At 37.5% G+C, this 18436-nt stretch overlaps 4 protein-coding genes across 4 annotated transcripts; all 4 read right to left on the bottom strand.

Moving 5' to 3' along the window:
* On the bottom strand, positions 1 to 1161 carry TM35_000112840 (putative protein kinase; the record flags this gene model as incomplete). The annotated part of the gene is made up of 1 exon (XM_029024993.1): positions 1 to 1161. A coding segment is annotated over one exon (1161 nt), but the record flags the coding sequence as incomplete, so codon positions are not given.
* Positions 1162 to 1932: 771 nt separating this feature from the next.
* TM35_000112830 (uncharacterized protein) lies at positions 1933 to 3852 on the bottom strand (the record flags this gene model as incomplete). Its single annotated transcript, XM_029024992.1, has 1 exon — positions 1933 to 3852. The coding sequence occupies one exon, from the start codon at positions 3850 to 3852 to the stop codon at positions 1933 to 1935; it is 1920 nt and encodes a 639-aa protein (XP_028883815.1).
* Positions 3853 to 4367: 515 nt separating this feature from the next.
* TM35_000112820 (uncharacterized protein) lies at positions 4368 to 4670 on the bottom strand (the record flags this gene model as incomplete). Its single annotated transcript, XM_029024991.1, has 1 exon — positions 4368 to 4670. One exon carries the CDS (start codon positions 4668 to 4670, stop codon positions 4368 to 4370), a length of 303 nt encoding a protein of 100 aa, XP_028883814.1.
* Positions 4671 to 5339: 669 nt separating this feature from the next.
* Positions 5340 to 17840, bottom strand: TM35_000112810 (putative dynein heavy chain; the record flags this gene model as incomplete). The annotated part of the gene is made up of 1 exon (XM_029024990.1): positions 5340 to 17840. One exon carries the CDS (start codon positions 17838 to 17840, stop codon positions 5340 to 5342), a length of 12501 nt encoding a protein of 4166 aa, XP_028883813.1.
* Positions 17841 to 18436: the final 596 nt, after the last annotated feature.

Raw genomic sequence — 18436 nt, 5'->3', positions numbered from 1 at the left:
TCCAAACCATTTATCTCGCACAAGGTTCCTACAATTAATACCATTATTACTATTACTATTAACATTATTATTATTATTATTATTATTATTATTATTATTATTATTATTAACATTATTATTCAATAAACAATCATCGTAATCCATGTTGTTTGAACCATTTACTCTATCTACGAAAGTTTCCTTGGATTGTGCAAGAATTCCGTTCAAGGATAACCCTTCAAAGAACGGATGAGCAAGGGCTTCTTCAACGGTACATCGTTTATTTGGATCAATACTAAGAAGAGAACTCAGAAGATCCCAACCATCTTCGCCAAGAACTCGACGGTACTGGCGAATAAGAAAATGTCCCGCAGTGCCTGACAACCTACCCCTACTAATACCCGTAGGGGCTAAAGCAACTTTCATTGGGGAGAGAGGATCTATATTTTCCATTAATGACGCGGGAAATTCACCTATTCGTTGACGTATAAGAGCCAATTGATCCATTTCAGATTTACCGGGAAGCAAAGGTTCCCCAAGTGCCAATTCCGCCATGATGGCTCCTACAGCCCACATATCGGAAACTAATCCATAATTGGGTATTCCCAACAGCATCTCTGGGCTACGATACCAACGTGTAGCCACATACTCCGTCAATCGTGGATGATGCCACTTGGGTGATTGTAGAAGTCCACCACTTGTTGTGGAGGTTGAGGATGGTGGTTGAATAGTTCGTGAAGTTCCAAAATCGCAGATAACGGAGATCTTTCCAAATCGCACAAGTGTATTTTCTGGTTTCACATCACGATGAATAATTCCTTTGCGATGACATGATCGTAAACCCACAAGAAGAGTAAAAAGAAGAGACTTTAATTGTGACAATGGAACCCCATCGGGTCGTTGACGAATCACATCTAATAAAGTCCCACTCGCATACTCCATCACCAAACAAAGTCTCCCTTTATCATGAAATGTGTCTCTCAATTGCACGACATTCGGTTCTCCTTTCAGTAAATTTAATACGCGCAACTCACGCAACATCACACGTTGTGCGTATTCATCTAAAGTGGCATCTTTAAATTGCTTGATGGCCACAATACTTCCTGTTCGCTTACATCGACACTTAAGAACAACTCCATAAGAACCTTCGCCAACGACTCGAATAACCTCGAAGGAACTCATTGATAGGCGCGAGGGGGAAGTTGTCATTTTTTCCCTCTTTTCAAACTGAAAAGAACCTTGCACTGAAGAAAAAAAAAAAAAAAAATCACTATTACCCGCCACTCACACAGGAATTTCACACACTGCACTTTTTCTTCTATAGTAGCAAATATAAATTAAATCAATATAACAAGAAAGAAAAAAAAAAAGAGAATAATAAAAAAGAAAATCATAACGTTTCGCAGCAAGTTTGAAAAAAAGAAAAAAAAACAATAACATTAATAATAATAATAAAGACAAGAAATAAGCAATAGAAGTACTTTAAAAAATATATATATTAAGGAAACGATAAACGTGAGCTATTTTTTTCACTATCCAAAAGAGTCTTAACAAGCTCTCTGAAATAGGAATTAATAAGACATTATTAGAAATAACTCCGTGCATACGTATTTGTATTGTGTACGCACGTACCATGAAAAGAAGAAGCAACTAATAATAATGATAAAAAAGAAAAAAGACATATAAAGAGAGGAGAAGAAATAATAATAATAATAATAATAATAATAATAATAATAATAATAAATAATCGATAATACTTGGTAGTCAAGCCGTTTTTATTGTCAGTCTCTCCCCATAAACACGTACATATCGGCAAACACACCCTGTCTTTCTGCGAAACTCGATACAAGAGAGACTTTGAAAATGTTTATTGGGCAAAATAAAAAAAAATATAATAATAATAATTCCTCCAATAAAAGTTTGAGATTTGTTTCAACTGCAACTTCTCAAGAGTTATTCTTCTTGTTTAGATCCATCTATCTTTATTTCAGCTTTCTCAGGAGTAGAATAAACTTGTGGTAAACACACTACTTCATTGAAGGGACTTGTTCCAACAGCGCGGCTAATCAACACCGGTGATATTGTTTCTGTGTATTCATTTGTGTAAATTGGCGAAACAGGAAGACTACGTCCCACTGCACGGCTAATTTGAATAGGTGAGAGTGTGATTGTTGCAGCATCTAACATGGCATGATGAGCTGAGGGTAAAAAGTAGGTTGCAATATGAGATCCTTCATAATGGATTTCCTTTTCTGTTTCTTTTTCTTCTTCATCTTCTTCTACTAGTGTGTTATCGTTGATTTCTACTATATCACTGCGTCTCAGTTCGAATGGGATATTCAATGTCGCTAATTTCTCTGAAGTGTTAGAGTCTAAATGAAATACCTTACATTTATTTTCCCCCATAAAATTGGTGTCGCCCGTTATCTTTTCATTCCTATCCATATTTAATAAGGTGGAGGTTAGAGGAGTAGTCTTTATGAATGCGTTTCTTTCATCACACCTTATTTGTTCAATGAGTTCATCCAAAAGCAACATAAATGATTCATACATTACATTTTTATCAAAACTCTCTTTAATACAAGTTTGTAATATTGATTCTTTTTTTCCATTAATAATTTTTTGTGCAAACGCCAGGTGGATAACAAAATAAAGAAATAGATGTTCTCCATAAAGGGTATGGTGTTCTGTCATCAGAGTAGAAAGGTAATTCGTAAGATCATTTGTGAATTTCTGACTAAGAAATAATTCCATTCGTTGATTTTCCTGTTTTTGTTTCTCTTGTTTCTCTTGTTCTTCTTTTTCTACTACCTGATATGGAGATTCTTGTTGTTGTTGTTCTTGTTCTTCTTTCTTCTTTTTTTGCACTTCTCCTTTTGCAGAAACTGCCCTCTTCTCACGAATTTTACTCAATTTAAGAGCTGTCCCAAGTGATCGAATAGTTTCAGTTGCCTTGGAAAGTTCCTCTCGTGCAGAATTCAATTCTTTCATAGTATTCTCTTCACGTCGCTTAATGGCCTCAACTTCCGCGCCTTTTCTCTGTAAGAGAGTTTTATAATGTAAAACTTCTTGCATTACTTGTTCCCCATTTTCAACTACACTACGAAGTCTCTCATTTTCCTCTTCGAGATTCTTTAACTTTTTCTGTAGAGGAGAGGAACCAGGCGATTTATTGGAAGCAGCAGTATTAGCATTATACCTTTGTCCACTTGGTGATGAATGGGAAGAATTCTCAAAAGAAGAAAGTGATCGAAGTTTTTTCCTCAAAGTACTATTAACTTGAGTGGCAGTTGAGAGATGTAACTTTAATGTATCAACAAGTGAAGCTAAATTCTTATTTTCGGCCGTTAATCTCGCAATTATAGAACGTTGTGCACCTTGCGCTGATGTATTTTTTTCCGTAGTAGTAGTTGTAGTAGTAGTAGTAGTATGTGGTGATTTACTCTTTTTTCCACTAGATTTACTTTTACCACCTTTACACGCTTTCACATTTTCTTCTTCCTTTGCTGTTAAATGAGAAAGTGAACTCGTACTTTGCATAAGCCCATCATCATTCTCGCGGCTCAATAACTTCTTTGGTGTATTCTCTGTTTCTTTACACTCCAATGGGGGAGACAAGGAAGAAGAAGAAGCCTGGGGAATATCACGGGAACGCAGACGACCCACCAAGTCCTCTAAATCCTTTACTGTTGGGAAAGCCAGAGGAGTGTCGGTGTGGGATTTAAATTGAATGGCAGCCACTAGTCTTGAGACTCTCTCACGGTATGTATCACTTAGCCGTTGAATGTGATAATTCTGCTCTCGAAGAAAATTAACTTCATCCTCTAATTCTTGCATGCGATTCCGCATCTTTGAAGACGGCGAGGCTGACATGGCAGAGGAATATATATATATTAACTATGAATAAATGTAAGAGAGACAACACAAATGGGATCGCCACAGACACAGAGAGAGAGAGCCCAAAAGCCACAGAAGAAATAGAAAAAAAAAAAAAAGAACAGTGCCAATAGCAGCCCTGTTATCCTTTTCTTTTTTTTTCCCCCTTTCTTCCTCACTTTGTGGTGTAACGTTGTTTTACCTTTACTTTCTTTAAAAGACAACTACTTAGTTGCGCTAATACAACTAAATATGTCTACTGGTTCACTCCCATAAAACACTAATAACAAAGAAGAATAAATAAAAAAAAAAGAAAACAGGAATATCTGTCCAAAAAGAAAAAAAAGAGAGTTCTTTTCTTCCAAGGTCCCTTTTTGAAGGAAGAATAAAAAAGTGCATGTACAAAACATTAAAAGAAAAAAAAAAAAAAAAAACGATCCTTTATTACAGATGCCAACTGCAAAAGCAGAAATGGAAAAGTTTATTTTCTTTATATATTCTTTATTCTTCGCTTACGCCTTCTTCGCTCCCTTACGCTTACGCCCTCTGGTCAGAGGCTTCTTCATGTTCTTCTTTTTCTTTACTACTGCGTCTGGGCCAGTGGCTTTAATAATAGTCATTCGGCCACGCTGGTCAGATGGCACACGGGCAGCCATATGAGACTCCACAGAAGCGATGTAGTTTGCTCGTGCTTTTGCCTCCACTGTCTTTTTGCTCTTTGTGTGGACTGTCTTCTTCTTGGACTCACCAACGTACTTGCGCAGAGCTCCAACACTCTTCGCGCGGGACTTTCCCTTCAGAGCTTTTTGTGCCATTTCCTATCCGTCAACTACCACCTAAACCCCTACGCGATACCTCTTGAAATAATATGTGTATAATATTTAATAAGAATAATACAAAACAAGAAAGAAAAAAAGGAGTAAAGAAGTAAATTCATTATAATATATTAAAATTTCAAAAAAAAAAAACAATTAAAAAAAAACTTAAACACACACATAAAAGAGAAGTGCCTTCACTATTGACACCCCTCTATCCAGTAATGAAAAAAAAGAAGAAAGGAAAATAGAAAAAAAACGTTTCTGCATAACATTAATTCTTTTCTTTCGGTGACCCTCGTTTTTTTTTTTTTTTTTACTTTGATGAAGTACATACAACTTTCTAGATTTCCATAAATTGTCTTTGGTGCCAGAAAGCAAAAATAAAAAAGAAAAATAAAAGAAAAACTAAAAATAAAAGAAAAAAGGAGAGGTCACGCAAGAGAAGAATAATTATAACCATCACCATCATAAGAAGAACAAAAAAAAAAGTAAACAAAAAAGGGAAAAAGAACTTCATTTTTTTTGTATTTACATCATTGTCTTTCCATTCTTTCTTTTTTCTCTTTCTTCTTTTTCTTTCCTTCTCTCTCTCTCTATTTTTTTTTCTTTCTTTTTCGTCCTTGGTATGTATTCCTTCTTTCTCTCTACATACAAAGAGAAAGATCTCTAGAAATTGAGCGATACCACGCAGGCCACTCCTCGTTTAATCCAATGCTCTGGATCCTCCTCTGTGGGGATGCTGATCGCAAGCACAAAGTTCGTCGAGTGCCCCGTGGTGCTCAGTGTGCCGGCGCGCGTGAGTGTCTTGTAGACGGGGCAGACGTAATCGTTCGGGTTGGGGACGTGATCGACGACGGGCTCGAGGTGGACGGGCGGCATGTCGACGTAAAGTTCCTTCGGCCGCGACTCGGCGAGGGAGTGGCGGGCCGCATCCCAGCGGGCCCCCTCCAAGTGCAGGCCATGCACCACCGCCCCCACCATTTCTTTTTCTTCTTCTTCGTTTGTCTTTTCTCTTTCCCTCTCGTCGGGGTCGAGGAGCGTAAAGCGGAAGGAGACGGAGTCAATGGCCACGTGGGTGCGGCGGGCGAAGTTCTGCAGCGTGCCAGTCAAAAAGGCCTGCGGGAAAAAGAAACCGCCCATCCAGAAGGACTTGGGCACACCAGAGTCGTACCAGGACTGAATGAACGCAATTCGCCGCACAAGATCATCCATCCAACTCGAGAGTGGCTTAAGAGAGGGATAGGCAAGTGTGGCCCAAGAGGCAGGAACGGCATTTATAAAGAAACTCGAACCAACTGCCTCCAAATCAGCAGACATGACAACTTCACCACGTACAGCTTTGGAAAATTCCGCAAGACTTACTTGTACAAAACGTAAAAGACGATTATATCGTACAGCTTCCTGTACAAGTACAGTATTCATAGATTCTTCATATCGTGTAGGATATTTTGCATAAAATTCTTGAATATTAAAAGTCTTTGGTAATTTTTCTTGTATAGATTGTGCTGTTCGCATAAGCATCTCTTCTCGACTATGAAGTGAGGATCCTGATTTTTCATGTGAAACCAAAGAAAGAACAGTTGCTAAAATATTAGCACTCGCACTTTGGGCACATGTAATATCGGCATTATCATGTAATCCAAATACTTCAGGTTCTGGGTTTAATGGCCATGAATTAAGGTAATTCAAATAATAAGCACGATCATATGGTTCAATTGTACGGTATAAACCAGAAGGAGAAAAGGAATACCCTTCTTTTAGGACTTGAGGATTAATGAAATCTTTAATTATGGACATCAAACATCGTCTATCCCAATCATCTGTTACACGACCACCGTAATTAATTTCACCAGTAAGAAATGTTAATACATCAAAAGGAACTTCATCATATAAAGACATAAATTTTCGAAGTTGTAAAAGGCATACATTACGATCTGAATCATTAAATTCATATGCTATATTAAATCCAAGTGAACCAAATTTTCGTCTTTCTTGAATAACACCATGAAATAAGCAAAGAGCAAAAACCATCATTTTAAATTCTCGTGGTTTAGTAGGATGATCAAGATCTTCATCTGTAAGACCATAATAAGAACGAGTTACATTAGCACGAAGACCCATTGGAGGTTCATTTGTCATTTTAACAGCAATTTGTAAAACTGCTACAGGAAAAGATTCTGAAGGCATAGAAGTAAGCCAAAGTCTAAATTCTTTACGAACAGTTTCAAGAGTAAAACTTTCCACTATAGCTTCTAATGTTGGCATCCATGATGTTGCTAAATGACAATTTTGTAATAGAACCCATTGACCTCGTTCTCTTCCATTATTTAATAATTCTTCTGCTTTACGTCCTTGACCTTGACCAAGAGAAACCTTGTCAAGTTTTTTCGACATACGCATTTGTTCAGCAAAACGAAGAAGATCATTCATTGGATCTGAACCAGGTGAAATAATAAAAATAAGTGGAGTAAGACAAGTACTATCTTTATAAGCATCCATTAAATCAAATTGTGGAACAATAATAAAACGTTCACCCATAAAATGCTTTACAAATTCTTGAATTCCAGCTGATAATTTATCCTTCCTAAAGCATCTAGTAATAATAAGTCGTTGTAAATGTGTTTCTCTTCCTGTCCATTCACCTGGTAAAATATATGTATGAGCATTAAGACTATCAAATAAAGCCTTATAGTGGGTAATATGTTCAATCACATGATGAGCAAATCCTTTAAAGTTTGGTAAATTTGATCCTACAAATTGAATTTCATCCCATGAATTCTCTGTTAACCATTCAGGTGCAGGATTGGTTGCATCTCCACCACGTCCAGTAGGTCCTGTAAGTAAATAACGATACTCTTCCATATCAAGTGCATTCTCTTGTTGTAGAATGGATGTACATAAATAAAAAGAAAAGGTTAATTTATGACGTTCAAATAATGAACGACATACATTTGTGTAAAAAGAGTAGGTAAAATACTCTGTTAGTTTTTGTACACGTTCTTCAATTATTTCAGCCTTTTCTGTATTATCCACAGCTACTAATACAAGATTAATAAACCATTGTAAAGAGAATTGATACATAGGATCTACCATTGCGAGTTCAGATACGCAGAAAAATAATAATGCTCCACGATAGGCATGAGGACGGTATTTATTACGAGTTTCATCAATAGTTTTCTCTGTTTCCCGTGCACGCTGTAAATCACTCTTAATTTCAGTAGATTTAATTTTACTCTTTTCAAGAGCCTCAATAAGTTCTTCTTGATCTAATATATCACCTTCTGCCTCTTCTAGCATACGTAAAATATTTTCCTGCATTTCTTTTAATTCTCGATTTTTCTCTGCAGAATCACGAATAAGTTTCTGTTTTTCTTGTTCAAGATCATTACGTTCCTTTTCTACAGTTTTTCCAAGAAGTTGATCTTCCAATCCACTTCGTGTAATGAAAAAATTCAATAAGGATACTGTCACAATAGTCTCTGGTGTATATACGGGATTAGGTAATTTTGTTGTCATGTAAAATCTAAAATTCCTATCATACGGAATAGCAGAATCACCAACACGAATATGTGGTGTACTACCAATAAGAAATACATTACGTAATAAAACTGGTTCTAATGCAGGTTCTAAACTTTCACCTACATTTTCCAATAAACAAGGAAGACCCAAACGAATAGCACCTTCTACAGTTTTCATAAATTTTTCATCCGATGCCTTACATACTTGTAAATTATCATTCTTATGCATATTTCGAATCCATGTATTAGCTTGACCTTGAGGATCAATTAATAATGGCCATGTACGTGCATTCATAAGAATAATAGCATTCTCTGTAGAAAGTGGATCTTGTGGAAGTCCACAAAGTTGCCATTCTTGAATTCGAACAGCATCTCCTGTTGTAGATACAAGATCTGAATGTTCACTTGTTTTAATACCAATCCTTGCAATAAGTTTACTCCATTCCTCTAAGAGATGTTTACGGTATGGGCCTGTGAGAGGTCCAAGATAGGCAATAGATGCAGAGGCCATCAACATATCTCCAGATAAACAGATTTCCTGTGCTTTGTATTGAGTCACTAGTTCAGACCAACGAACTTTTTCTCCACCAAGACCATCAATAAGACGAGCAGCTCGATGAAGTTTTTGACTTGTACGTTCCACTTCATTTTCTAACTCTGTCTGTGTTTCTACAGCTTCTGTAAATTCTCTTTCAAGTGTAGCCACAGCTTCAATAACAGCATCTAATTTTCTACGAGTTTCCGCAAGGGCTGCATTTACACGACGAAGTTCATTTTCTGCTTCTGCAAGACGTTCACGTAAAGGTTGAATTTCACGATTTACAAAAAACCATTTATACATTGCTCGTACCCATTGACACATAGCCATACAAGGAACAGATACTGTCTTGACCTTTTCTGGTTGAAATTCTTCATTTTCATAATATACACGTACCTTTTCTATTAATGGCATATCCATAGCTTCTCTATCAAATCCACCTTTACCTGGTGGTTGAACTAATGTATCCAGTAATTGATTGGCATTTTTCATATATGATTTCGCACACATCCACCAATCTGGTACCTTTTTCGCTCCTGGAGGTCCGGTATAAAATTCTTTTGGACAATTTCCAAATGTAAGTAACAGTGCAACAGCTTCCATAACGTATTGTACACCTTTAGGTGGGTTTTGATATTTATTTAACTCTGAAATTTCTGCAGCTTTAATCTTTGAAAGTACCTTAACAGCTTCTTGTAAAGCAGGTTCAGCTTCGGCAAGACGATCTGCACATTCTGTTCGCATTTTAGCACATTCTTCAGCTTTTGCAGTTGCTTCAGATTCTTCATGACGGGCTTCCGCTTCTTTTTCATTAGCATCTTTACGATCTACACGAAGACGTTCCATAATAGTCTGAATTTCTTCTTTTTTCCTTTCCAATACTGGTTGTTGAGCTTTTAATTGAGCTTCAAGAAGTACAACACGTTCCTCTGTTTCTCGTAGTTTATCTAATCCATTTTCAAGACGACTACACTGTCCTTGTACAAATTGTCTTCTGTTTTGAAGAAGTGAACTGTATGTATTTAGTAAGGAAAGATATGATGTTGGGGTTACATAAGATCGACGACGTGTTTCCTCAAAGAATCTTTCTGTTGTCTCCGCTGCAGACATATGCATAGATTTAAAACACTCTGAAAGATTACTCATTTCATCAGGAGTAAATTTAGCCTTTGAACTTCCCAATTGTGCTTTAGCTACAGAAATAAGTGCTTCACCAGGCCATTCTGCAAACCAATCTATTGTACAGCATGTCACTAAGGCAGGGAACATACGTAAACGAGTTCTAAATGCCTCACCAATAGGAGAAAAGGCTAAAACAATATGAAGATTAGATCGTACTTCCTTTATAAATCGTGCATAAACTGAAACTTTCGTTGTTGGTAAGTTTTCACTCATACATACACCTTTAAATTTATCATTGATAAGTTCAATATCTTGATCCTCAAATAAATTAGGAACATCACCAGAAGTAAGAAGTCCAGCCACATCTTCCATTAACGTAGGATTAATTAATTGCGTATCTGAGAAGAGAAAAGTACGTTTTTTATCATCCTTACCACAATCAAGTAATAATTTTGCCAGAGCTTCATGCCATTCTTTTACACCAAAGTTTTTAGTAAACTCAATAGAGAATACTTCCATCTCTGGAATTAAGTGACATGCAAGTCGTGTTAAGGATTTTCTTCCAGAACCACCAATACCTAATAAAAGACAATGACCATTTGGCATAGAAAGGACACGGGCAATACGACAAACATGTTCAATAGCATCAAGGAAGAGAACTAAATTCATCACACTTTCATTGGCATCATTGTAAGATTGAAGTTGATCATCAAAAAATGTTGCAAGAGCTTTCATATCTGTAACTTGTTGATAACTTTGATCACCTGAAGACATGAAATCTGCAAAGATAAGTCTTCCTTCTGGAACCAGTGATTTATATCCACCTTCATACCCAATATGTACAAGTTCATCATCTAAGAAGGATATAAATTGTTCTCTATCTTCTGCACAAATTAAACGATCATAAAAGACTCGTTGCATCTCATGCATCCATTGTTTTACCAAAACTTCTTCATTGGGTAAACTTTTCGCCTCATTTGCGTAAAGCATAGGAAACACTCGCATCACATCACGCATATTAAACAAATAGTGTACGTGTGATGGTGTTGGTAAGAAAGTTTTCCGACAACGTTTAAATACTGTTAAGGTTCCTTCAACAAGTTTAGAGGCAAATTCAACAATTTCTTCCTTAATATGTCGTTGTCTAAAACCACCATTCATAATAGTACTTAAAATAGTCCGTTTAGACACATCAGACATTTCTGGAAAAGATACATAATTAAAATAACGCATAAGACGATTAGAAACTTGTGTACGACTACCCCCTGGTGGTCCCATTGCCATTACAAATGAAGTATCAATAATAGCATTCCACTTAATACCACCAACAAAGGTGTAAAGACCTCCATGACCCAACAATTGACGTAGTAATTCTAATGGTGGTTGAGCTCCATAACGTTCCTTTTGCGGTAAATTGGCATCATCTATAAATATTAAAAAGTGTTTACCAACAGGGGCACCATAAACATGAGAACGACGTTTATCAAACTTGGACATGAGAGAATCTTGAAGGACTCCTGCTTTTGTTTGTGGAGAAAATGTAAAGGTAAGACCAAGAAGTCGATCTGGTAAACCTCCCAAAACTAAATCACTTACCGATACCGTTTTTCCTGTACCAGTAGGACCAACAGCCACAACATTTACTTTTTGTAATAATAAATGTTGTAATACGTACTTTTGTCGAGTATTATCAATAGTGGGAACAATAATATCTTCAAATTTAGTTGTTCGACTAATTTCACAAGTTCCACATAATTCACTCCAATGTACCCAATGTGGTTCCACTTCATCCTCTGGTGATGCTGCATACATAAAACAATAATCATACACCAATCCTTCTTCCGGAAGGGAATCATTATGATGATTTTTAGTAGCCATCGTTCTCAACATATCACTGAATTGTTCACGACCACTTTCATCACATGTCGCACCTATACTCCATACAATAGACATAAAGAATAAAGGTTTAATACACTTTGCAAAAATTTCTGCTCGTTCAGGACTTAAAGGTGGTTGTCCAGGTTGTGGTTTAGGTACTGAAAAGGATTCCAAATACCCATTCATCATACGAAAGAAAGAATGTACAAGTCCACTATTGGTAGATGGTACATATTCCTTTAAGTGAGACCGCATAAAATGAATAAGTTCATCCACATAAATATTTGCTAATTCTGCTATTAAATCCTGTTGAGAAATAACATATCCAGGTAAGGAACTCTTCCAAGTTTCTATACTTGCATATGTAGGAACACAGGCTGTAGGTTCCATATAAATCATACCACAACGAGAAACTGTAGCCGGTGAAGCCACGGCAAGATCTTCCACTTCAAACATCATAGTCATATCACGACTCATTTGAATAATTTCACCAGAAACAAGACATAATTTTTTATTTTCATCTAATACCGTATTCATAGATTCAATCCAGAGAGCATCTACAGGACCATCAAACATAACCCAATGTTTACCTAATTGATTACCCTCATCACCATACTTAGCAGCACGACGAAAGAGAACACAGAGAATACCATCTTTCCATTCACCATTTTCATCATATGCACCATATAATTGATCCATCGTAACAGCTTTAGGATTACAAATATGTGTATAAACTTTCATATAATCTCTTGCTCCAACATCTTTACCTTTACTTTGCATAATGGCACACTCAGAAAGAGCTTTTTGTAAAGCTGTATACGCCATTGTTTTACCACTTCCAGCAGGTCCTACTAACATTAAACCATGACGTAAAGTAGTGATATCATACAATTGTAAACATTTCTCAATAAAGGCAGGAATAGGTTGTAGTTTATCAGCCACGACAACTTCACGAAGAGCATCTACGACTACACCGTAATCTGTAGAAGGAAGTTTTGTACCAGGGAATAAATCACTAATAATACCTTCAAAAAGGACAATATCATCTTTAAGAAACTTAGGAACATTAGAATCACGTAAGGCACGAAGAAGTAATAAATCTTCATCTTCATTAGGATTTTCTCTTTTATTTAATCCAGCTGCAGAAATAACCGTATTAACTGCACGCATACCAAAATCATAATGATCTTGTGAAGAAAGTTGTTCAGAACTCAATTTGAATGTCATTACCATTTTTTGTGATAAACTTCTTGCTTTTTTGTAACCGTATGAAAATAAACGAATTTCTCCAATAAGAGCATAATCTGGTACCATACAAGCCACAGGACGGAAAAGAACTTTTAAGTTATCTGGTAATTCTGTACGACCAGCGTAACCAGGATTCATTGTAATAAATACCGCATGCGTTGGATCCACTACAACTTCACTTCCTTCAAATATAATACGGTATTGTTTAGTTAGACAAGCTTGTTGAAGATCTGTTACTTGTTGTGCTACCACAGATAAGACTTCCACATCAATACGATTAAATTCATCAAAACATGCCCAAGCTCCAGCCCATGCAAGACCTTTAAAGAATTTAGCCATAGAAAGACAAGTCATACCTTCTTGACAATTAAAAACAACACATTGTTTTGCAAGTGCTTTAGCTAAATCTTTTGTTGTTTCTGTTTTTCCAGTACCTGCAGGACCGGCAGGAGCTCCTCCAAGACATAATGCTAATGCTCCTGTAAGGGTTAAATAAATACGATCTGTAAGTGGAGTTACGACAAGTCTACCTGTATTACCAAGATATTCACCACCATAAATAAAATGTGCATCCACTTGTTTAATATGACATAATTCATCTACAGCATCAAAATAAAAACGTAATTGTTTCATCCAATCAAATGAATGTACAGAATTTACACCATTACGTTTCATAGCTTCTACCGTATCTTTAGCATGTACTTCTACCGTAATAAGAGCTCCCATATTAATACGTTCTCGTGGTTTAAGTGGTGACTGAACAACATCTACCAACTCATCTAATTGATGTTCAAGGACATTAAAGAAATCTTTTACACTTCCTTCTTTTGTTAATCCTTCTTCACATCCATTTGTCCAGAATATCTGTGCTACTGCAATAACACATTGTGCAGGCCAGCGAAGAACCCATTGAGCACGTGGGGTAACGGTGTAATCACGAAAGGCTAGTTTTACCTGATTATGAACAGCTTCTTTCATCATACTTTCAACAGATTGAAGCCAAACTTCCACATTTCCTTCAGGAGTAACTGGTTGAACACTTGGAACATATTCACCTTCACCACTATGGAATCCAATAATTTGAGTAAGCTCTGACCACTCAAGAGAACTAATAAACTCAAATAATTTACTTATATGAGCATTAATACGTTTAACTTCTTTAGATTGAGAAAGAATTTCAAGTAATTCTTCATCTGAAAGAAAGTAAAACCGTGGGAATGCTTGACGTTTATCAGTCAAGTAATCATTTAGACCTCGTTGAACTTCTTCAAGAAGTCGATTAGACTCTCTAAGACTTTCAAGAAGCTTACTTGTCCCTATACAAAAATCCAAAACATTTGGTTGAATATGAACAATTCCCATAATACGACGCCAATTTTTATCTACACGATCAAATAATTTAGATAAACGTGGAAGTTGTAATGCAATATCTTCAGAAGAAAAAATAGGTTCTAGATACCTCCATGAACGTTGACATTCTAACCATTGTTCTAAAATATCTGAAATAAGATTAAGTGAACGTTCCCAATCTGTAATAGCTTCTTCATAATATGCCTTAAAAGGTGAAAATTGAAGTTGTTGTGTAAGATTAAGATGTTCATCTAAAAGTTCCACAACTTCAGAAGCGTCTTTTACAATATATGTACCAGTTGCCTTATATGGTTCAATAACAAAAACACGACTTTCCCATTTGGCACGCATATCTTTGAGACTCTTTTCAATTTGTGCCTCTTTTCCAGCAACTTCACAGTGAGCAATAATAACATCCTTATGTTCTAATAATGGTTCAATATCATCTAATAGCATAATAGTTTCACCAGGTGAAAGATTCATATTTAGTTTTTCTGAAAGACCTTTCCAATGACGTTCTTTCATACCTGGTTGACGAAGTGAAGTTACTATTGGAACCCATGGTTTAAATGCTTCTACTTTACTTCTTATTTCTTCCACAATTTTTAAAGTAGCATTCTTATCTTTGAAAGTTTTAGCTAATTGGGTCATAGTTTTAAAGGCATTTATTACGACAGATTCAATTTCATCAGGGTCGAGAGATTCAAATGGATCGGTATGCCAACGACGATAGCAATCTTGCCATTGATAGGTTGTTAACCATAAATCACTGTAGGGTTTAAACTCTTTTTCAAGTTCAAAAACATTACGGTAATCAGTAAGTTTATCCCCAAATAAACGTTGATCACTATTGATAGAACGTGCTTCTTCAATACACTTCCGAATTTCAATACTATTCGTCTTAACTTCTGCCGCAACCTTTTCTGCTTCTGAGGCATCTGTGTATTTAGAAAAGGTTGCCACCACACGTTGTAAGGCATCCACTTTCTTGGAAAATTCTTCACCCTCTTTTTGCAAACGTGCGTGTAATTCTTCCTGAACCTTTTCAAGCTCTTTATTAATATCCAGTATACGAAGAGTAAGTTGTCTTGGCCATGCAATAGCTTCCCACTTTTGCCGAGATTCATCATCTGTCAATTCATATTGAAATCCATCTAAAATATTATAATACTGACGCATGTCTTCAATTTCAGCAGAAAGTTCGGTAATTCGTTCTGGAGTATTGGCTATAAAATTTTTTAATTCATATAATTTTTCTGGATTTTGAGGTTGTTTCTCCAATGTTCGTACAATTTTTGAAAATTCATCCCGAATGTATATTGTCTTGGACTTTGCCATCTTACATATAAGGTTCATAACAAGTTTGGCAAGATCTTGTTCTTTATTAGCCATAATTTGTCCAAATGATTGACAATCCACTACATAATTTCCAACTGTAATGTACGCTGGAAGTTTTTGTGCCACCACCTTCTTAGCTTTAAGATGTCTTCTAATTTCTTCCTTCATGTCTTCTGTCGTATGTTCTTCCTGTGCATATTCTTCAATAAACTTCTTCTTATCAAGTCGTACTAATGGTAAAAGATCATCATACATTTTAAGATAATCGTATAATGGCTGCATCGATTTCCTCAATGCATCAGTTACACGTTTTCGTAAAAGTACCACATGTTCTTCTTCTTGCTTTACAGAATCCAAAAAAGGTCCTTCTCCATCACGTCTCCAGAAATATTGTGACATAACATACTTCTCTACTTGTGGAATAGCATCTGTACAATAAATAGCATTGTTAAAGAGATCCACAATGGTTTTCTCAAAGTCTTCAAAGGAAATAGAATATGTGAAACATCCATCCCTTTCGGCAAGACCAATAGTAAATAAAGGTTGCTTTTCAACGCAATCATCCGCATCACTTCCAGGCCATTTATTTTCAACATTATTCATATCAATAACATTGACTGTAAACTCTGAAACTTCCTCAAAAAAGTCTGTAAAATTTCGTAATGAGGTGTAGACGAGTTCAAATAAAGTATCTTCCATCATATATTTCACTGTTGTAAAAAACTTTTTAAGTTTTGACATCTCATAAATTTCTTGTTTTGATTCATGAACATTTAACCATCCTTTTCCTGCAGATGTAAAACTTTTTCTTATAACTTCGCAAATATTTTCTGTCCATTCTCCTTTTAAGTATTTTGCCATAGATGACATGTGTTCCTGTTGCAATTTTTGAAACTCTGTGAGTTGCATTTGTCGTTCCTTTGGAAGACTAAAGAGACTTCCCTCTAAAACCTTTATACATTCGCTCCGTACCCCTGTCAACGCCGTGACGACTTCTGGTTGTGTGTAGTATGTGGAAAAGGTGAAGGCTTGCTCCCTTTCCTCAAAGTCAAAGTTCCCCATGGTGATGACGGTATTTGGATTTCCCATTTCTGTACGTTGTATGGCCACATTTGGGCCCCGGACGAGTTCCTCCATACTCATCTGTGTTGCGTTTGCGACCATTCGCATGAGTACGGCATCCCTGCGCATTCGCTCCTGCAGCAGAATTCTGTTGTGGCTGCGCTGCCACTCTAGTGTGATCTCCGCGAGGAGTTTGTTGGCGCGCTGCTGGCCGTCCGGGTACGCGACGGGGGCGAGCGGGCGGCTGGCGGTGGCGCCGGCGCGGAGGCGGGCGCGGAGGGCGGCGTCGGGGGCGGGGAGGCCGGCCGTCGGCATCGCGTCGCAGCAGAGGCGGTAGCGGATCCACGCCGTCGCCTTCGCCCGCTGCCCCGCCGCCGCCGCCAGCCGCCGCGCGTACACCAGCGGGTCCTCCGCCAGCAGCCGCACGAACAATCGCGGCAGCACCGACGGCTGCTCCCCCGGCACCCGCACGGATCCCCACAAGACGCGCAGTTCGTTGCGAGAAGCGTCCCAGTCAATCACACGGCACGGGCGAAGGCGGAAGTCGCCAGGGCGGAACTCGTAAATTCCCTCCGCCGGCAGGTAGCGGCCCTCTTCCCTCTCGCTGCGATGCGCAATCTCCATCCACTCCGCAGGGTTGCGGCAATCGTAGGAAGTGTCATCAAAGACCTGCAGCGGAAGTTCCTGGGCACTCTCACACGCAAGTTGATCCAACGTTAGACCCGCTACATCCAACAAGTGTTGGACATCATGCGACTCATACTGACGGCGACGACGCTCAATCTCAATCTTGCGTGGAATACGTCCTCGTTGGTGTTCAAATGGCACCTGCACCTTTGGCTCAAACGCTGCTTGCTCAGCATCCGGAAAGAGAATTGCCGTCTCCTTGTATGTAGCACTAATACCAACAAGTCCTCTGGATGGACTGGGACTCCGTCGCTCGCTCCGTGTACCGCCCAGCGTCGCTGCATGTTCACTCCTTCCTGAATGTGAAGATGGTGGTTGTTGTTGCTGTTGCTGCTGCTGCGGTTGTTGTTGCTGTTGGAGTTTTTTCGTGCGCAGCAGAGTAGAGGAAGGATACTTTGGGTCCGGACGCAGGTGATGCTGAAGCATTGCAGGTGAAAGTACAAAAGAAGAAAGAATTCACCTATCAATCAAGACACAAACGAATCAACTGCTCCTATGATTACAGTAAGAGGTAGATATAAAGTAGAAAAAAAAAAGAAAAAAAAAAAGAATTTATAAAGAAAGGAAAAGATACATTTCACAGGAAAAGTTAATACTCATCCAAAAATGTACCCCATATGAGGTGATTCTTCATATCCAGTATTTTTTTATTATTATTCTGGAATAGTAAAAAAAAAAAAATGGAGGAAAAACAATAAAGCACGGTATCAAGTCAAAATTATTCACATGCAACACAGAAAGATGAGCAGAAAAGCGAAAAAAAAAAAAGAAAAAAAAACATAGGAAGACCCTAAAGTAACCCAAAGAAATAAAATAAAAGATAGGCCCAACGTACAAGTATGTGTACATATATATATGTATATATGTGCGTACGTGTGCATGTATGTTTATGCGTGCATGTGTATGTGTATGAGTGAAACACAAGGTGTATAGGCGTTTAATTATTATACGCCTTTGATTTCTATTCTGTGCTTCATTCATTTCACACATACACACACATACACATCCCTCCCTATTATTTC

Source organism: Trypanosoma theileri, assembly GCF_002087225.1.
Source record: "Trypanosoma theileri isolate Edinburgh chromosome Unknown TM35_Tth_11_V1, whole genome shotgun sequence".
Classification (NCBI taxonomy): Eukaryota; Euglenozoa; class Kinetoplastea; order Trypanosomatida; family Trypanosomatidae; genus Trypanosoma; species Trypanosoma theileri.
This window is presented reverse-complemented; position numbering and strand designations above follow the sequence as displayed.